The 21,548-nt window shown below is 49.3% G+C and overlaps 1 protein-coding gene across 4 annotated transcripts in view; it reads right to left on the bottom strand.

Annotated features, from left to right (window-relative positions):
* The window catches only part of TCF7 (transcription factor 7), a 60,328-nt gene extending 38,991 nt beyond the window's left edge, over positions 1 to 21,337 (bottom strand). For all 4 annotated transcript variants that reach the window (XM_085312785.1, XM_085312786.1, XM_085312789.1 and 1 more), the window contains exons 1-3: positions 20,854 to 21,337; positions 20,691 to 20,757; positions 20,491 to 20,597 (exon numbers count right to left, since the gene is read on the bottom strand). In XM_085312785.1, the coding sequence (XP_085168911.1) occupies positions 20,491 to 20,597; positions 20,691 to 20,757; positions 20,854 to 21,051 (372 nt within the window). In that variant the 5' untranslated portion in view covers positions 21,052 to 21,337. The remainder of the gene's footprint in view (positions 1 to 20,490; positions 20,598 to 20,690; positions 20,758 to 20,853) is intronic.
* Positions 21,338 to 21,548: the final 211 nt, after the last annotated feature.

Genomic DNA, 21,548 nt, shown 5'->3' with positions numbered 1-21,548 from the left:
TAGCTCACCACCATCTGGTAATGCAACACAACAGTGTGAGAGAAAGGTCTGTCTGCAATCCTTYTCAACTGCAGAAGAGGTGCTCATAGCAAACGGAAATGATTTTTAGAAAGATAAATTTACAGTTGGTTTCTAAAAGAACGTAGTTAATTTTTTTTTTTTTAATTCAGGTGAATGAGGATTGGAATCATAGCTCCAAAAAATGCCTGTATAAAATTCCACAGTTGTCAACTTATGATTTCATGATGCAATTTCAAAATTAAAATTAAATGACTGTTTTTTTTAAATGTTAGTCATGCAACCTTCCCCTGCAATCTGAATGTCAAGCTGGGTCAAGCTCTCTCTTTCCTCCACAGGATCATCAATTCTAAGGTCAAATTCTATGTAGTCACTCCTGTAAAGCTATTATTTCAAATTATATGTCAATTACGGATGCCAAATTTAGCAGCTCTTCCTTTTTAAATCCAAGCCTACTTAAAACTCCTGGTATCTGCAGTGAAATATTTTGCTTTACAGTTAAAGAATCATATTCCTTGCTTTGCACAGGGCAGTACACATAAAACCCACAGCTCAGAAACAAGCTTAATTCATTTTCTTTCACCTAATCTGGTCATCTACGACTAGCGCTGGTTAGCATTACACAGGCTGCTAAACCAAAACACAAGAACCCAAGCACAGCCTCTGATCTGAACAACGAACTGAAGAAATTCAAGCTGAATTAGATCAAGATGAAAGAATTTCTGAATGATGTTTTTGGGGCTCTTTTTGTAGTCCTTAACAGCATCATGTATTGGTTAGCTCCAAAAGCAGGATGTGAGATGTTATCAGTTCTGTATTTTTCCTTCATAAACTAGAGATTATAGATTTCTGGTGTGACTAGAGCTCTCTTCTTCTGGAAGCAGAGTACGGACAGGATGACAGAACTCAGTGACTGACTGGGCAAGGAGAAAGCATTTGAAACGTGGGCAGAGTCAAACTGGGGCAAGGGAACCCSTGACTCTCCAGAGAGAGATTTTGTTCGGTTCGATGGTATAACGGACCTGCGATCTGAGCTCCGCAGGGCTGCAGGCTCCTGAYGAATCTGGAGAACACGACTGCCAGCTCCTAGACCACGTGCAGCAGGCGCTGCAATTTTCAAGTTCAAAACAATCCGGAAAAATTATCCTTCTTGAAACCATGGAGGTCCTAAAATGTTTTCAGGACTGAAATTCAGCTTTCGCGAGACTGCCTGCTGGTGAGGTCTCTTCCCGTGTGCTGCTTTGTGTCAAAAAGAGACTGGGCCCATTGCTGCCATGCAGTTTACCAGAATTATCACCTGGGAACATTTCAGGTCGAGTAATCATAGAGGAAACACCTGGGCCACTTTTTTCAGTGTGTCCATGTGTAGCCAAGGTAGACCCGATGGGCATGTGAGGAAGTGACAAATCTAATTTAACAAAGAAAAGGAAATTTTACAGGCTTTGAGATGAAGCCAGTTAAAATAATGGTATAGTAATGGGTTAAAATAACCCAGACACAAATCTTCCATCATTCTATTCTCTGCTTAACTGATTTCCTTGAAAAAGGCTGAGAAAAAAATGTAAACTTCTTTCTGTACAAAACAGGCATTTTGGGATCTAGATTGCTGGCAACACACAATTTTTAATGTTGCACCCCACAGGAAGATTTTTTCCTGGAGTGTCCTTCAGTTTATCATGAAGTTTTTAATTTAATAAATACTTAGATGTGCAAGAGAGGCATATGAGTGATTCCTACTGAAAGTCAATGGGGCCTATGCAATAGAGAGCGCCGAACATCCCATCAACGCTTTCATGTATCCAAATGAAAAATTTTACTGAGTAAAAGTCCTTGATCTTGCAAACACTTCTATATACAAATAATTTTAAGCACAAATTGTCAGGCTGATTCCCACAAGACCATCCACACATGYGAAGTAAGTCACATGAGCATCTGCAGGACGGAGCTTTATGCACAGTGAAGGTCTCGGGAATTACACTGCCCAYGGAAAAGGCAGTAACCACCAATTTAGGAACAACGGGCATTATGCTCCAATCTCTGCCATAGATCTTTGGTGTCTGTACAAAACTGAGTTTTTAATAATTAACATATAGGTTGAGCTGCTTGAAACTTATCAGAAGGGTCTATGTGGGACCCTTTGCCATCGATGATAGTAACACTAGTGAAAACCTCTCCTGTAGATATTGTGCAGCGCAAGCCACAACTTGCATCAAAAACCTTGTTCCAGACACCTTGCATTCATCAYTTAAGAGAACTGTACAACTCAGCAGGGATTAAACCAAAGAAGTGCACAGACATTAAGTACYCCTCTTCAGAATTTTATGTAAAAAACTCCAGTATTTTTAGAGAATGATATCCTCCGTGACGAGCACGTTAACCGTGGTCTAGGAAAGAGTGAAGAATTCTATCCCAGAGTTGCATTCAAGAATTACGCTCCCTGCCAAAGTAATCTGCAGGCCAGTTTAAAGAGAAAAAAAAACTGTAAAAAGATTATCTCTGATTCTCTAGGATTCCTACACATGGGCACGTGCAATCTGAGGACAAGGCTCCTCTCCGTGAATAATGCCATAAGCAACAGGAACGGCCAAAAAAAGAGCAAAACCGGATCACACAAATCAGGGGAAAACACAAAGCCCCGGGATAACGAAAGCTCCGGCGCTTTCCGACTGCTGACAGCGCGTAGACGAGACCCGTGCCAGTTCGCACCAGCCCTACCCACAGAGGTACGCACGCAGGGACGTCGTGTTCCAGCTTTGAACGAAAGAAACCGGATTGCCCACCGGAAAAGGGACCACGTTTGCCACTCRCGTGTTTTGGAAGCGTAGGATACCCCCGGCACGGCGCTCCGGGCTGCTGCCTTTACTCGCTGTCACTTCGCGAGCAAAGCAGCAGGCCCAGTTCTTTCCCGAGGAGACAAAGCGTGTTTTAAACGCAAACTGTAAATGCGGGGCTGTAATTTATTTAGGTACATCACAAACTATCTAATTTACACTAGTGACTAGATATCCTATTGGAAGGTTTTCGTATTTTATGAACCAGCAAGCAAGCTAAGGAACAAACACAGAGTGAACAAAGAAACACACTTTTTGTTACTTTTAGTGAAGTCTAATGATGTATTAGGGAATAATCCTAAAATATTGGAAAAGATGAACGCRGCGCTTGCGAGGTCTGGTTTTACGTCTTGCAATACAACCGTGCGTCAGCCGATACGAAGCTGCTGCTCGCGCAATGAAAATCAGCGTTTTTGGAGGAGGCAGCACGGCGACGAGCTCGCGGGGGCTGCTGCCGCGCCGCTGGTGCAAACGCGAGGGGCCGGCGGGGCGAAGGGGGACCCCCAGGCCGGCCGCRGACGGGGCCGGCCCCTCGCCGCAGCTCCTTCTCCCTCTCCAACGGGGAAAAACGCTTGGGACTCGCCTGGCAAAACACTGGAGCAGGAGGAAACGGGGCGTGTGCCGAAATGCTCCATTACATATTGTAATGGCAGACATTAATTCAATGTTAATAACACTTTGCACTTTTCAATCACGTATTCTAAAACCCTTTAGATAGGTGGGGAAGCATCTGGCTGACGATTACTGGGCAGAGCCCAAAGGTGTATCCTCCCCCCGGGCGCCAGGAGATGAAGTGACTTGTCGGGGTGGCAGGGCTGGGAAGGCAATCCGCAGCTGCGCGTTTCCAGGCCTACATTCCCATCCAGGTGCCAGAAACAGGAGCTAATTTAAATATTACCGTTTGCTGACCTACTTACAGCGCTACCATCAACACTTGGAAGTTGCGACCAAGTATTTTCCCCTCTATGTTTGGGCTTTTTTTTAGGATAACGCCATCTTTGAAGCATGCTTTTCAGCAGCGTCGAACAGACGGATCGTTACTATTTGCTCCGCTTTCCTAACGAGCCCCAGTTCGCCCCGATCCAGCCGCTGCAGAATTCGGATAGAACCTCGCAGAATTAAAGTGCATTTCCAGCACGGTCGTTTTTACAGACGTGCAGCGAGGGCRGCACCTCGCCCGGGGCCCGGAGGCCCCTGCGGACACGGCGCAGCCACGCCGCAGCCTCRGCGCGGAAGGGCCGGCCCGCGGCCGCTCCCGCTCGGCCCCTTCCCTCAGGTTCGCTCCTCGCCGCTTTCGGTATCTGTCGGGCCGCTTCGTCACCGTTTATTGCCAGCCCTCCTCCTCCCCAGAAGAAAAAAAAAAAAAACAAAAAAAAACCCCAAACCCTTTCCTGCTTACACGCAGAGCTACAGGCGCGAGCCAACGTCAACCGCCGCCGCGCAACGGCCGGCGCGGGCTCCCCGCCGCGCTTCGGGCCCGGCACGACGGCGGAGACGGTCGGCCCGGCGCCCGCTTTCGCGGCGGACGGGCGCTTCCGAAGCGGCTCAGGCAGCCGCCGGGAGACCCCGCGGCAGCGGGGACGCCGCGCACGGACCCCCCTCCCCTCGCCGGGAAGCCGTTAGGCGTCCCCGGCCCCGCCGCCGCCTCGCTCGCTACGCAAACTGCCGACGAGCGTTTTATCGAGGCGCGCCAGGTGTGGATGCGGTTACCGGCTCCGCGACTGTTTACCTCCTCCTCCATCGCATCGTCACAGGCTGCACGCAGAAAAAAAAAATAAAAAAAAATCAGATAACAGCGGTGCTTCGGTCACAGCCCGCTCAGCCCCTGCACGCCAGACTCGCACACGCGCTGGGGGACGCGGTTCACGTACGATCCTCRCAGCAAACCACACACGAGCTGCTGCAATCAAGTATCCGCCTTATCTCTCTCTTTTTTTTTTTTGCTGAAGTAAATTACACTGAATTTTTTTTTTTACCCTTTTCAAAGCTAATACACAAATGACAGGATGTTGTTGAAGGAAAATATGAGCTTTCATAAGCTATTATTATTAGCACATGCGCACCTCTCCGGCGCTTTGATCTTACTGTAGATTCGTGTTTACTCCTCCCGACTCTGCACCGGCTGAACTCAGACCCCGCGTCTGCTCCGACGGACAGCGCCAACAGCTACAGCGGGATGTGTCAGCCGCAGCCTCACGGAGCCGGAGCTACGGGATAACTGCACGTTCTGCCCAACGCACTATATATAGTTTTCCCGAAGCCTCTCAGCTGTGACGAGGTGTTTGCTGTAAAACGGAAGGGTGGTAATGTGTACTCAATAAATGCTCTTTGATAGTTAGCATGTAAGCTAGAGCGCGATCAGGTTTTGTTTGCAGCGGAACTGGGCTTCTTCCATTGTTTTAGGAGCAAAAAGAAAAGAAACAACGTCGAGCTAAAACATTACGGGCGGACTTAAAAACGGTGCAKGCTCACTCAGGGATTTGCAGCCACTTCGGCCGGTTTCAGTGACCAAAAGAAGTTTCCATATATTATTATGTTTTTTTTTTTTTAATGCTCCTACTAGCAATGAAGTCAACTCAATGCAGAAAAGTAATTTCCAGGCTGTTTCTACTTCTGTCATCACTGGAATCGTTGACTAAGTTCCAGTCAACGGYAGATCTGCAAACTCTCTGAAAGCAGCGGCATTTTACAGACAATACTCACGGCATAATTCACTGATGATGCACCAAAAGAAAAATCTAACYTGGCTCTTCGTCGCTGGACTAGAGGTGCGAGGCAATCAGAAACAAGCAAGCAGCCAGTTAGCCAATAAATATGACTCCATCATAAAAAATCTAGTGTACTCTCCTAGCAATACCCAGCAGGGTCCGTTTGTGCTCGGTGCTGTACAGACACACAGGACCAGAGACCTTCAGGTCTGGAAAGGCTGGAAACTTAGCTGAAATGCAACCCATTTATTAGGGTAAATAGAAGGAATGGATGAAGGAGAATAATGTAACAGGAATAGGAGAGGTGATTATATCAACTGGCTTCATGCACAATTAGACAATAATTTTAGACAGCCTGCTTTCAAAGCTGAGCCACACTTTAATGCAGCAACAGGCCAATTTTTCTGGAAACAAATCGCAAAGCGTTTGCACACTGTCTTCAAACTCCTAGTTGCCGAAGGGAGCACGTGAGAAATAAAGTCCTCCAAGCRCGGGAGGCCCAAGTTTGGAGGGGGAGCTCACAACGTCCGCACAGATCCGCTGCAAAACAAGCTGCTGCTTATATGCGAAGTTGATGGGAGGCAGCCTGGCTGCAACATCAGGAGGCTGGAAAAAGCCACATTAAAAAAAAAAAAGCACAAGCAGTTTTGGAAAAATGCCAAAAAAAGTAGTTTGCAGAAATTTAAAAATTCATGCTCTGTCACAGCGACAGTGGAGAGGGAGCGAAGAACAGCAGCGCTCCCGGGAGACAGGCAGCTGCCAGCTTCGCTGAGCGATCGCTTCCACCAGTGTCCTGCCAACACCACCATTACTGGATTATCAGGGCGGATTAAGCCCTCAGCCAATTACCCCGCCTGGTAACTCGCAGACTGTCTAGACTTCTTCACGTTCAATGCTATGCACAAAGTTCRTCTCTTTATCGCTACAACATCACCCGCTGCTCCTGTGGGGTTTAATCCTGCAAGGCACCCTCGTGCTGCCGTGGGAGGTTCAGGTGAGCGCAGCCTGCAGCACGGGATTGATTTAGGGTGGCCTTGTACGCAGACAGATTTATTTCAGACAGAATTCTCATAAATTCAGAACTACTTCCAATTTTCCTGACTAGGAGATCAAAGAGGCAAAAATTTGCTTCGTGCCATCTGTGGACCTGCTCGACAGGGCAATGCAGTCTGGAGCTGGGGGGGGGGGAGGAAGGAGAAGACAAAGAAGAAAGTCTTGGAGATTATGCCCTCAAAACCAAACTCAAATGCCACCCTCACATGAAAAAGCACTGGTTGGCAGTAACAATTAATTTCTTAACTGAAACCCGCCCAACTGTGTCCAAGTGCTTTAATTTGCCTATTGCTACAATATGCAAGGGAGCTGGCAGTAATGGATTTGCAATTAAAACTAAAACTGGCAAAGAAATCGCAAAGCTGGCAAAAGAGCTAATCTGCAAGCCATGATCACAAGATTACAAAGTGTTTATGCACATGCTAATTACCAGAGCACATAGCTGAGAATGACTTGTAGCAGAGAATACTGGGTTTGTGTGCTCTAAATCCCTGTATCCGTACGGCTAGCCCAGTCTGCAACCRAGGTACTTCCTGCACCTCCCGCCTGCTCCTTGCAAGAGCTGGAAAATGCAGGAGAAGCGCCGTGTTCGGGACTCTCCTTGCAAACGCTCGAGCGGAAGGAGTGCTCTGGCCTCACCGGAGCGCGAGGAACAGGGCAATGGGGCAGAATTGAGGGATGACCCCGCTGGGATCACGCTGAGCATTTCCCCCCACCCTTACCATCCCATGTCCACAGCAGCACAAGGACTGAAACCACTTCTCCAGCAGGTAAGCTGTAGCAGTACTCACTGGGAGCCATTGCCTCACCCTTGATGGGAGTAGGGAACCTATGTATGTGAAATGAATACCACCCTGAATAAGTTAGCACCCAATTATTCACCATACGGTCTTCCATCCTGCCACGTCTTGGCTATAAAAATAGTCCTTCCATCTGGTCCCTGGAGAGCAGCGGGTTACACCGCACACCGCACCGTTCTGTGCACTGTGGCTGCCAAGGGCAAAAAGAGTCCTAGCGCCACAAGCACAAAAATCTTACACAGTGCATGCAAAAGCAGAGGATGGAAAGGAAAAGGCTTCAAGTGATCAAACAGCTAATAATGGAGGTAAGGGGCAGCATGAAGAACAATTTTGAATCAGTGGAGAAAAAWTCAAGGAGAAAATAGAATGGAAGAGCAGTTCCAGTATTAAAGGCTGCTGGGAAAACTGAGCTTCTTTAATATGTAGGATTAAGGATTGCCAGTATCCTCAGGGAGGAAATGCAAATGGGGTTCAGACCATTTTTTCCATAAAAATTAGGAAGGGGAAAGAATAGACTTTGAAGTTCAACATATTAGTAAATGAAAGCAACAGTAAAGGAGATACAAAGAGAAAGCAAGCCCTGGACACCCAGAATTATGTCATAAACTCTTRGTAGCGAAAGACAGAACCCGAGGTGATGAGGAGACTTCCCTGCATGCCATGCACAGATCCCAGAAAATCTCTAGATTAGAAACTGCCTGAGAAAAAAGTATTACACAACAACAGCACGATGGAGTATAGTATTCAAATRGGAGGCTCTGTGCCTTACTCAGTGAGCCAGGGACGACAAGGCAGCGAGGAACACACGAATGACAACCCCACGCACGTGCCAGCCTGCCCTTGGACGCGCGGAGCAGTGGAAGGATTCCTGCCAGTGCTCTTTTGCCTGCGAGATGGCAGCTGGAGTCGGAGCGGAAGGAGGTGACAGCTACTGGAAGTCTACTGAGAAGTCAGAAATGCTGCCGACATATTTAAAGAGATTTGCAAAATTCAGCCGCGTCTACTGGGGCCGATGACTCCCAACACCCTCCCAAGAGCAGCACAGTTAACTCCAAAGGGTATGGAGGTGACCAAAAGCATCTTGTAAGGACAAGCAGCAATATTCAGGTCACTGGCAGAGCCATGATGTCCGTAGCGAACTTTCTGAGGTACCGATGGCCCTGCCCGAGTCTGATCACCAGCTGAGAAAGGCAGTTTGAGTTTGGCCAATGGTCATTCCAACCTGTGTACTTGTGCAACGCAATTACCGAAGGAGTTTAACTCGTCATTACTGGTGGTCATGGAGCGGCGCGTATCAGGGAATGAAATCCAACCATCACCCTGAGCAGATAAGCGTTACGGAGTTTGAATCAAACTTTACGTAACTCTAAGAGGAAGTGCTTCAAAACTTGGCTTGGAGATGAATTTATCCATCCTTATAATACACCAATAAGCAATTAATACTATATCCTGCTATTGGAGTAACTGGGCGAGATTCAGTGCTCCCTGGCATAGACATGACACACCATAAAGAAGTGACAATATAACACTAGTCCCATCTGACCATAAGCTCTATGACTCTGCAGTTGTTCCTTGTTCCAAGTGAGATATGTGAAGTATAAGAGTTTAAAAATGCAACACAAYTACAAATTTGCTATGTTTTCTAAATACATCTGGGAGAAATCTTCTCTTATTTCCACAGATTTGGTGGGTTGCTCTGTACTTTTCAGCAAGCATCTCCACCAGGTTCTGCTGCTGGGCTCTGATGCTCTTGCCTTCCACAAGGAGAGACCCACACGCAAACACTACCCATTTAAAGTCATCTACAAACCAGTTTAATAAAAGCTGACTGCATCTGCTCCCATGTTATTACTTCTGCCCCAAAACTCTGTTCCTGGCAGCACAATGCTCCACATTAATGAGCCAAATCTTCCCCTCCCATGGCAGTTCTCCTAAACCTCCACACCATTCAGCTCACAAAGTTACCACCCTGCTTTCCCCTCGGGGAAGGGAAGGATTGCAGCTGCAGAGGGGGTTCTTCAAATAATATGAAGGCTGTGGGAAAATCTGCTCTCAGACAAATAGCCCTTGGGGGCATCCGCGCCGAGAACCGGCCCCTCTCCGCTTCTGTCTGGGTCCCACGTCCTTCTGGCAGCACCGCTTTTCCTGAACCGCGCTGCCATTAATCCCCGGCCAGTTCATACACCCTAGCATCCTCTGCGGCTAGACGGCGGAGTGGGAGATAACGCCGCAGGGAACCGGTATTTATTTCGGCTGGGCTGCGCGGCTCCGTGGGAGAGCTGCTGCTCAGGGCAGYGGTTCCTCGCCCGGTCCGACCGCGCCAAGGAAGGGGCTGGGGTGGACTTTGGCAGCTCTTCTCAGCACCCTTCTTGGAGGATTTGGGGCCATTTTTTGCCATTTTGTTCTCTTCCACGCTGCCCCCTCGCTCAGTATACACAGCAATTTGAAGTTATCGCTCCAARATGCTTGGTGATGCTTCTCAGATTAAAAAGGGATCAGATAACCCCGATTACCTACTGAAACCAGCTGCCGGGCTTTTATTTGGAACCGGTAACGCCCGCGAGCCGGGCCGGCGGGTGCAGCTCCCCGGCAGAAACCCCGCTCGGCCCCGCAGCGCTCTCCCGGGCGGGCGCACCGGGGACCCCGCCGCGGCGGCTCGGACCTGCAGCCTCCAGGAAGGCGAACGCGGGCTTAGACCCTGACGCGTCGACGGCTTTGACGTGTTCTGCAAACGGAGGCGCAAGCAGCCGGCGCGCGAACGTCCCGACGTTCCCGGCTTCCTCGTGCTCCTGAAAGTTGGACCGAATTCATCCGACGGGCTCCTCTAATGCTTCTCGTTATAAACCCTTCTGCACCGCATGCGACAGCAACCTCTCCCTTGAAAAGCTTCCACTCGCTGCTGACTTTGCCTCAAGCCATTAACTGACAAACTGGCAGCTAACTACTGTTAACAAATGATTTCCTAGAGATTACTGTTTAAGTAAAAAAGGTTCCAAGATAAATAGGCTCATTCTTCATGACAAGGAATTTGAATTATGCATCCAGGGGTTTGCTACGTGTGTCCAAAAACTACGCAGTGCGATCCGAGGGGTTGTTCTCATCAGCATATTACAAGCTGGTAAATAAGAAATGACAYTTTGTCCTTGGTTCAGTACCACGGCCTTGTACAGCTTGTGTATTTTAGAAGACGTTTTGGACCATCCAGCCAATGTTCCCATCCAGCTGATGCCACTCTATGAAACCACTGTTTAAGGCTGAAAAAGCAATTTGTTTTTAAAGGGAGAAAACACACCAATAGGCTTGAAGGAGTTGTGGTTTTAGGGCCACCTGCAACTTGCTAAAAGGTTATAAAATTGCAGTTTGTTTAATATCTTGGAGTAAATGGTCTAAGAAAGCAGCGCAGCCYGCTTTTTTGGCTGGCCCTTTCTGCAGCCGTTTCTGAAACGGCCCCAAMTGCGGGATCCTCCGCTCGGGCTCCTTCTCTTCTTCCAGCACCAGCGAGGCTTTCCTCACATCAACATCACTTGTACACGAAACCATCAGGCCTCACAACACTCCTGGGGAAACTGAGTCACGGGAAAACACGCTCCCGGGGGACTCGGCGCAGGAGCCGGGATAAACCAGCGGCTCCCTCCGTCGCAGCCTCGCGCTGCGCCTACAAGACTATCCGGTTCCGCTGCTATAAAACTCGGTAACATGCCTCACTCGGTACCTGGTTTTGAGAACATCCTGTGTTAACACATAAACAACCGGTGTTGCTAACGCCTGCTTATTCGGCTGTTTCCAGGCGGCTGACACGGCACCCGSTGCTCGCCGGGAACGGGATCGCTCGGCTCCGTGGACTGGGCCGGAGAGGGGCCGGCGCCGGCCCCRGGGAGCACGACCAGGGCAGTGATGCACCTACCACAGCACTTTTTTTTCCCCCCTTTTTTTAAATATTAACTTACACAAACAGCAATGCTTTTGGAAACGGCTGCTCATCTTTTACAGACTTCTGCTTAGCATTGCAGCCTGCCTCCATCCCTCGGTCTGCATTTATATTTATATGCAGATCTGGGTCTTACTAGACTAGTAAGAATAGTATATGACAGTTGTAAAATATTTTTATTTTGCAAGTTTAAGTGCATGCATCTAGTTATAYAACATTTTTTGTTAATGCCAATATCCAAGCAACTGGCAGTGATAATAGCAGGTCATTTTCTGTTCTCCTGAGTAGAGGAGTGAAATTTTCTYTACAACTCTTACGTTTAAGAGAGGTTCAGAAGCCGCAGAACTCCAGCCCACCAGTACAAAACTATTGTTTTTAACTGAATTCTGCTCCTAGCAGGAAAAGCACAGAGTCCAGCAGAATAATAGAAGACCTACACCGCCAGATACAATCCCTGTTTCAGCCATCAAACTAACTATGGAAAACAAAAAAGGGCTTAGGCATAGTGCTAACTTCAAGCCAGAAGTGTTCAAAAACTTTTACTGGCTGTTTCTAAATATGAGAATCTGTTGCATTATACRGACCAAATATGCCAACACATGAGCCAAACTTTCTTAGAACTGAGTTGGAAATACATCCTTAAATTACTGCCGATTGTGTTTGGAAATGAAYGCATTTACTCTCTGAGATTTAGATAAATTCATATTATCGATTGTTTCATCAGGGCATTCCCATGCCCCCATACCAGCTCTTTCAGGGAGCTAAATTAGCAACAGCTCACACATTTCTGTGATGTCGTTTTACAATATTTCATTCTTCAAAGTTACTAACAGCCTGCAGGAATTCAACAGCTTGATTTAGCCAGTTGAATGTTACCATTAGAAAAGGACTCCAGAGCTGGACAAGGGACAAGAGCTGCCCTTTAAGTTAAAACAGCCTGGAAAACGACTGAAGCTCTCACAGCAAATCACTTAAAGTCACATTTCTTGAAGAGTTTGTGTGTGACAGCATTAGAACCACAGCTACATCTGATTTGAATGAAACTTCAGACTTAATGATGTTCATGCCAGCTATTTAAGAAGCAATGCAATTTTCTTCACCACCCTATTATTTTGTTTGATATCRCCAAAGATTTATCTCCTATTCCAAAAGCAAGCTCATTTTAAGGAAATAAACCATTTCCAGTTGACTTTAGAGGGGCCATGCACTTAAAACCCTGGACAGGCTGAAACCACAGCACCCAGACATCCTAGTGTTTGGAGGCGTTTGGCTCCAGCAGCCCAATCGTTACTTAAAAAAGAAAAATGCAAGTAGAAATCAGCACTGAAGATTCAAAAAAACTTTTTTTTAAAGCTATACCTATAATAATCATTTCAAACAGTAACAAGCTAAAAACAAAACACAACAGCAATAAAATAAAATCTGATGCACTCTTCAAAAAGATCGTGARCGATATCACTCGGCATGACGCTGTTGCCTATCCCAGAGCTATGGCAGTTTACACCAGCCAGGGCTCTGCTGTAAACATACCAAAACGAGGACGCTCTATCTTTTCATATTTCAAAACAAAAGCCAAATTCTGACTGCTGGGAGGAGGAAGAGATTTTTGTTGTGGATACATTACTGTGTAATTACCCACCGCAGTTTCATTTACTTTCGAATGCTACAGCAGATACAAAGGCTGGTAGATGCAGCAGTTCCTCRTGTCCTTATCTAAGGCTCTAGGTTTGCATTTTGACTGCTAGATTTCAAATTTTAGGGATGTGCACATYTACTGAAGCAAAAAGAAAGAAAATATTTCCATTGATAGAAGAATGGGAAATGTAACCGATTTTGCCAACCTCTGAGGCAAAGGGATGGCAAGGAAAGAGTTTAACTTCAAAAAACAAGCAGACAAACAAGAAATCCCCATTTTCTCAATAAAATCAGAGTCAGAAATACRGGGATAAGATCAGAAAGAAACACCAATGGATAAGAGACTATTCATAGCATCAGAACATGGAAAATTCCATAAAGCACAAACGTTGCTAAGAATATTCAAAAGTCAAAGCTTTCTGTGGGTGTGCATGCATAGAGATGTCAACACAACTATTTCATGATCACCGAAATTGCTACTAGCCTGCATCCCCTCTGAATGGCTATTTTTAGGACCCAGCCTTTCATGTGGTATAATGATGTGGATTTTACAAGAGCATTTATAATGTGTTTCATATGGTGTACAGTCCTGGAGAAATTGCTTTGTATCAGAGAAAGTTGAACAAAAAGGTTCGAGTTTTCTCCTTTCTTATTTTATACTATTGCTTCTGGTTTGGATTTAGGGTTAACACGTGTATTTTTAATTTTATCCGCGCAAGGCGACGCGATTCCGCGAGAACGTCACGGGCACGTCCGAACCTCTGGGCCGCCCCGGGTGGCCTGACCCCCCCCCAGATTGCAACGCCCCRTTTCGCGAGGCCCAGCGGGAAGCCGAAGCTCGAAGGCTGAACTTCCCTCTCGGTTCTCCTGACGCCCGAGGGCGCGCACGGTCTCCCACGCTCGATCCGGCCCTCCTGCTTTAAGGGCAAAGTCGCGAGAGGCCGGACTCCACGCGTTCCACGTTTCTGACCCGTTCGGAGCATCTTACTGGGAAGAGCATCTCCTAGACAAACACCCCACATGCGCGTTTACGATTTTAGCCCCCTCGGGCCGAGCCAGGCACACTTTTCGAGCCCAGGATTTCACRTTTGCCTTTTGTGTAAGTCACATCAGAGAAGAACCTCTGTCTACGYTATTATACCTCAGAGCAAAGCACAGCAAAAAAACTAATTCAACGTACGGCAGAGAAGGTTGCATCACTTTAAAACTTTTTTTGCTTTGGTCAGTCCATGATTACTGCATAGCCCTTCAAGACAGATGTGTGTTTTGTACATTATAGTTCCAAATTCTCAGTAAAACAACGGCAATATTGTTTTTTTTTTTTTTGCCTATCATTTAATCAAATATAAAGTTGCTATAACTGCAGGGGAAAAGTACTCTAGATTCTAGTAACCAGCTTTACTTTGGTTTCCAAAACTTACCACTGCATCGTTGAGTTTATTGTTTGACAAAATACTAATTTGGGGACCCCGTGAAACACAAGGAACCAGATTCTTCGTTGTAGCTGAGCTGTGTTCAGCACAGAACCAGCAGATGGGAGAGGAATGGTGGTTTAAAGCCACTTTAGTGGCCTCCTAGCCTGGAGCTGCCAGCCAGCACCACGGGCCGGAGAGGAACCACCGATTCTGCCAACCTTGCTCAGGCTCAGTCCTGGCCAAACGTCTCACCTTCTCCATGAAACCACTTTGTAGAGGCAGTGGAGCAGAACACACTCCTTCGCAACGCTGGAGACGCTCGTAATTTATAAACACCCCAATGCCAAAGCAGAGACAAGGGCCACGGGGCAGCGGCGGTGGTAAGTCACAGTGCAAGGAGGGAGGCGTGAAGGTGAGAGCTACTTGTCCAAGATCATTCGGAGGTGACCAAGAAAAGGATCCTGTCGCAATCGAGACTCAGAGGCACATGATGTTGCAATCATTTCCTTTAAGAAACAAAGTAGGTGGGTTTACGTGCTAACAGCATGTGCTGAACTGGCAGTCCTGAGGCGAGAATGAAGCCCTCGGGGTACGTCAGGGAAGGGTTTGGTAGAGACTTTGGAGGTTCCCGGCGCGGCCGGCTGGGCTCGGAGGACACCTCATTACTCACACCGTGAAACACTCGCCCCGCTTGGGAGCTGGACAGAGACCTGCCCTCTGCGGCAGGCTGCCGGACAAGCCGGCAGGCAGCGATGGGCGTTAGGTCTCCACTGATTCAGCTGGATTAAACCTGGAAACTAGGAAACGAACAGCCCTGCGTCCTGCAACCAGCTCTGACTCACCCAGTCCTCCCACTGAACCCTCGTTTCATCCTCCAGACACAGATTAACGAGCAGGTGTGTTGCAGCCTGTTTTTTAAGGAGATAGGTGGAAGAACGGCGCACGAGAAAGCCCGCACGGCGGGGCGCAGGGATCGCCGTTCGGCCGGAGGAGAGGGGCGGGCGAGAAGCTGCGCGTCCCGCGGCGGGGACGCCTCCTCCGGGCACGGCGCCGGGGCCCAGGCGGTCCCTCTTCGGACCAACGCAGCACCAGATGCTCCCCGAGGGCTCGGGGAGGAATTTGCGACTCGGAGGAGTTCAGCAACCGCCCGGCACCACGTGCTCGACCATCATTTACCCCAAACTGCTCTGCCCAGCACAGCACCCCTCCAAAATACGCGCTCCCATCCAAGCACGGGAATTCAGCGGTGCCTTTAGTGCACGTAAGCTCAGCCCAACAAATGCAGCCCGGGCATCGCCTTGCAGGGAAGCCACTGAAGAAGCAGAGAGCATCGCACCACCTCCATCACGCGCACGGTTATTCACACGCAAGGCTTCACGGACAACTCGCCTCCATTTCCCCGTGACAGTTCTCTCCCCCCCTTTTTTTTCCCTTATCCCAAACAATTTYTGAAATAAGCTCGAGCTAGACCACACACATGCAGCGCTGTATCATGTCGCTGCTTCTTGGGCAGAACTCTAATTTATTTCAAAGGGAAGTTCTGCTTCAAAATTGAGGGTGTGATATGAACTCAGAAATTAACACAAGAATTTTCCTTGGGGGAAACCAAGGCTGAATCAGACATGCAATAAATGACCTCGGAAGCCCTGTGCCTTGGTATATCCACCTATCCAGCACTGTAACATGCAAAAAAAAAAATTGTTTTCACCATGATCCCATTTCAAGCTAGGTAGCAGAGCTGGAAGAAGTGGATTTGCTTTGGTCAGGAGGGAACAAGTTAGTCATCTGTCTGCCAGGATGTCCATCTACAGACATGGCACTCCTCACGCTTTTTTTCCCCTTGAATATAAGAATTATGGGGTTCGAGCAGCATGCTGGCGATGTCTAAAAGCACAGATCCTGCCGTCGGGCACCCGCTGGCATCCGACAGGTTCTGTGGCTGTCACGCAGCAGCGTGGACCACTGGTAAATTAGCCCAGAGCTSCCGTCCCTTGTGGCCACCAGCCCTCACCTATCCAAGCAGCAACTCCCTCACGGCGACCGATCCCGAKCACACCGACCCCGGCGAGTTTTGCCACCAGTTTTAGCAGGATCGGAACTCGACATAGAAAAAAGCAAGATGGAAATATTGCCCTGACAGCGCAAGCTAGGGCGGAAAAACCCACACAGCTGCTGGTGCTTTAGCTCTGCCTGTCGCTGGACAGGAACACGTGGAGACCCTCCCTGCCAGAGGCTCAGCTCCATGCATTTCCACCTCACCGGACGTATCTGGGACCTGGGGCCCCAGGCCAGCAGTAACTGCACTTTAATCCTGCCATGCCCAAGGGGATATTCCAAACCCACTGGAAAAAAAAATGCACCAAGCTCATGGAGCCCAGCAGACCCCAGGAACCAAGTTTTGAACATCTGTAGCATTTCCTAAACCTGTTGTCTCACTTCGGTGCTTTAAACGAGYAGAGCTTGGGAAGGTCCACCACCCTTTTGTTCCTACAGGAGCTCTACCTTGAGAATTTAATTACTAAGAAAATTAGGCAGAGGCTTTGTTTTCCAAGGAAAGAGAGGCTCCTGGAGCTCAGTTTCCTCAAGCAAGAACGGGACAGAAGTCCAGGSCATCAGCTTTGCATGCAAAACATTTTAATTCTGCTCTCCCACTACTCAGGCACTCACTACATTTAGAAGAGGTGCAYGCGAGGTGTGAACCAAAGGAAGCCCCAAGCTTCCCCGTGACTGGCGAGCCCCCCACCCTCCTGTGCCCCACATACAGCACAGCACGGCTCRTCCTCATATTTGCTAAAATTATTTACAAAAGCAACCTGAAGGAAATTATAAGTGCTCCTTCTGCCATGTAACTACCACAWAGTACAAGATATAACAGTGTTCAGAAAACCCCCTCAGGTCTAAACGCAATTATACAACTGTAGCAAGAAAAATATTTTAATCTGATCAAAGTGTTAACATGTTTGACCATGTCTGACCTCTAATGTTTGTAACCACCTAAAAGACTGATGTTCTTACCAAGGATGTACCTTAATTTGGTTTAAAGTTATTTGTACTATTTAAAAAAAGGATATAGCTTTATGATTCTATATTTCATTTAGAAAAACAGTTCCTCAACTTCTTAATATTCTTTGGACATTTCTTGCAGATTTTTAACCAGTGAATCCTACATATTCTGCTCTGGGAATAACTGGAGTTTTCCAAGGAGCAGAAGCAGACTCGTGAAACGCACATCACCACCCGAGAGCTGCAACCCCGCTTTGGTGGCTCTAGTGCTGCTGCAGGGCGCTTGCTAGCTCGCAGCACACCTCCTCTGCGCTACGCATGCTCAGATCTGCACCGGTCTGGCCCCAAAACAGCGTTTGCTACCCCCTGGCACGGGTGGCCTGTGCTGAGCCCAGTGCCAAGTATCTGCCTGCTGCAGGGGCAGCTCACGCCACATCCTGCTGCGACCAGGGGCCACAGCAAGTCAGCTGGGCRCCGGGCTGCCGCTCATGTCAGGCACCGAGACACTTTCCACCCACCATTCACCAGCGACACCCGGACATGTAAATAGCGCAAGTGGATGTGTTTTGATAAAACGCTGGCCCCAGAGACGCGGGGACCCTCACGGGACGGGGGCGAGCGCCGTCCGGGCAGCACGACGGTCAGCGGGCTACAAGCAGGAGGATAAAGCAAAAGCGATGCTGCTGGGGGAAAAAAAAGCAAAAAATAAAAAAAAKMAAAAAAWWAAAAATAAAAAAGGAAACCCCACTCGGGCTACGGGAGTAGCGACACACCCACCGAGGCAGGCACGCTCCGGCCGCCGCTCGCAGCACCGTGCCTAGGTGCAGCAGGAGCCGTCGGAAAAAACTGCGGTTTTACAGTGCACGGCAGGGCTGGGGCTCACGCTGCAGCCTTATTTCTGAGGGCCCTTGACCCTTCGGGGAGTTGCATCGTATTTTTCAATCAGTTAAATGTGAAACCCTAAAAGTTTGGAAAAGGCACTGCTGGGCTGACTTTTAGACATCTATTCTTTTACATGATTATGAAGTTAGTCCTGGCTGCACACAGATGTTTACAGGAAGCTCCAGCCAGACCAAATGCAATCTCTACTAYCAAGTGCACGCATGACTGTGATACGTAATCCCATTCACTCGCACCGTCCTCCCCCTCGTTTTGTGCTAAAAACATTAATTAAACACACTTTTATGGATGGTTAAGTATCCAAAACTTTTGGTCACAGATTTGACCTCCTCAATTACTGGGAGCAGCCACCAGATCATAGCCCATATTTTAYAAAATACACACAGCAGCAATAAATCTGCACGAGAGCAATACAGAGTCTACTACGATAACGCCTACACAGTCGATACAAACACAGGGCAAAAATGCCCCCCAAGTACACTGGAATAGCTACTGGATCACCTCTAAAAAGCAAAGGAAAGACTAGCCTTTGAGGAAGAAATCTGCCCGTGCTTGTTGGACAGCTAACAGATTTTTAGGTGAAAACACTTGACCAGCCTTCCGAGTCGTGAAACACGAACAGGCCTGAGGCAAAGCCCCCCGCGGCAGGGGAGCGATCTCCCCGGGCCTCCCCGGGATGGGAATCGTCCCCTCCCTGCTACTGATTTTTCTCACCTTCGAGCTCTGCATTGCCTGTGCACTTCCATCGGTTGCTCTGATTGTAACCTTTTTACGTAATCATTACGAAGGCTGATTCTTAAACCAAAAATCTACTTTCTAGCCCAATTKCTGATAGATAGGCTACCCCATACATAAGGGTTTAAGATTAAAAGAAATACCGTGCTTACAATGAATACCTGTTAGGCCAGAGCAACTCAGAACTTAGCCAAATTCTCTGCCAGGGAGTAAACTAAATGCTTTTAAATAAAACAGATTTAATATGATTTAAACACTAAAATATACAGCAGCTCTCTGCCTGCTAGAGAGCTGAGGAGGATACCTGCTACCGGGAGGAAGGGGCACGAGGTGGGAAGCAGCAAAAGAAACGCTTACTTTGATTACAATACTGCACATCGGCCCTGCCAACGCAAACATATCTTTTCTTTCTRGAAACCGAAGGAGAAGAACTTCAGGACAGGTCCCCAGTATCCGTCCCCTGCCTTCGGCAGGGCAAGACCCACTCCGGGGCGTTGCGCCAAGGGCTGCACGCGGCTGCGGGCGGCCGCGCGGCAGCACCCGTGTCCTCGCTGYAGGACGGGACGGGAGGACGAACAGCATTTCATCGCGCTTTAGCTCAAAGATTGCTTCCTACCCCATAATCTATCAATTTTTCATAACACCAGCTTAACATCCTCACCCTCTAAAGCGCAAATGATTGAAACAGTTAGATTAAGGAGGCCATTATATATAATTTAACCTTTTTGCCTTAAAGGTTAAAAACTAAAAGTGAAATAAAATGAATGATGTTCTCATCCACCGAGCTGTAAACGCAGAAAAACACCCAAAAGGAGCACCGCGGTGCTGGCTGCCCCCGAGGAGCGAGAACGCAGTTTATCAGAATTTGTGAAATTCTTTCCCAAGCCCTGACAGAGACGGCCATGGGCGAAGAGAGCTTTTACGGAGAATCCTTCAGCTTGCTATTCRCATTGCCAAACTTACTATAAACACCAAAACATAACACCAAAACATACAGACTTACTAGATTTGACCCGAGAGGGTAAAACTCGGCAGGAGCAGGACTGGAATAGCCCAGCACTGCCTCCAGCAGCACCGAATATTTTCCTAAAAACATCTATTGCTGTTTTAGAAGCGTAAGATCCACCTCTGGGGAGATCAACCACGACAGAGCCTTCTCCGACAGGAGGCCGAAACCAGGCCGCTTTGCAAGGAGACGTACCCGAGGGAAATTAAACTGCGGGACGTACCCCCGGACGCCGCTCGCGCCCCGGTCCCGGGAGGCACSTAAAGCACCTGCGGTTCGGTCCGGGGCTCTGACCGCCGGGGACGCGGACTCAGCAGGATGAGGAGGTTCGAACCGAAGCTGCTCCAGCGAATTTGGGGAGGGCGAAAGCAACGCCGGCTCCCGAGCGTCGCCCGCCCTCCCCACTCCCCTTCCCTCCGGCCGTCCGGGCCGTCGGCGAGCCGGGGCCGGGGACTCACCAGCGGCGACATGGAGCCGTTGGGCAGGTAGGGGTCGGAGAGCATGAGGAAGGGGTAGCCGGAGTACGCCGATCCTTTGTACATCCCCGGGTCCTGGTGCTTGATACCTGCGGGCGGCAAGAGCCCCGCGTCACGCCCGGCGCCCGCGGCGCGCCGGGACCGCGMCGGGCAGTGGGGAGGGGGGTCTCGCTCCCACTAACCATCTTCCATGTGGTCCGGGAGCTTCTCCTGATAAACCCTCTGCGGATCCTGCGCGCGGCGGATGGCCTGTACGGGGAGGAGAGAGAAAAGCGGAGCCGGGGGTGGCGGGGCCGGCCCGGGGGGGCGCACGGCGGCGGCGGCGGGGCGGCCGGCCCGGCTCACCTCGGCGGCGCCGGCGGCGGCGGGGCTGCCGCTGCCCTCCGACTCGTTCACCAGCGAGGACTTGAGGTCGGCCAGGTCGCGCTCCGTGAAGGCGTTCTCGGGGATCTTCTCCTCCTGCTCGCCCTCGTCCTTGAAGGCCAGCATCTCGTCCGTGGCCCCCAGGTCGTCGCCGCCGCCGCCGCCGCCGAGCTGCGGCATTTTCCTGCCGCCCGCCGCTGCCTCCGGCCCAGGCGCGCAGCAACTTTCCCGGCGACTGTTGTTCGCCGCCGCTCCGGGCCGGCCCCGCTCCCTCCGCCTGCTGGCTTAACCCCCCCCGCCTTTTCTCTTTGAAAAAAGAAATCTACTCTTAAAAGAAAAATCCCTTTGAAAGTTTTCCCCCCTCTCTTTTAAACTTTTTTCCTCCTTTTTAGCCTCTTCCTTTAAATCCCTTTAGAGATTTTCTTTAAATTCTTTCTTAAAAAAAAATCTTTCTGTTTTCTTTCTGTTTTTTTCCCTCCCTCCCTCCACCTCCTTCCCCGGTGCTTCGCGGGGGGCTGCGGGCACCGTCGCGGGATGCCGGGCGCGCCGCCGCCAAGCCGGGCCGGGCCGGGCCGGGCCGCCCCCTCCAGCCGTCCCCGAGCCCCGGGAAGTTTCCGCGGGAGCAGCGGGCGCCGGCGGCAGGCAGCGGCACGGAGCGCCCGGGCGCCTCTGGGCGG

This window comes from Rhea americana, unplaced genomic scaffold (genome assembly GCF_003343005.1).
Source record: "Rhea americana isolate MKP2758 unplaced genomic scaffold, rheAme1 scaffold_37, whole genome shotgun sequence".
Classification (NCBI taxonomy): domain Eukaryota; kingdom Metazoa; phylum Chordata; class Aves; order Rheiformes; family Rheidae; genus Rhea; species Rhea americana.
Note: the sequence above shows the minus strand (reverse complement) of the source record. Positions and strands in the feature narration are given on the sequence as shown.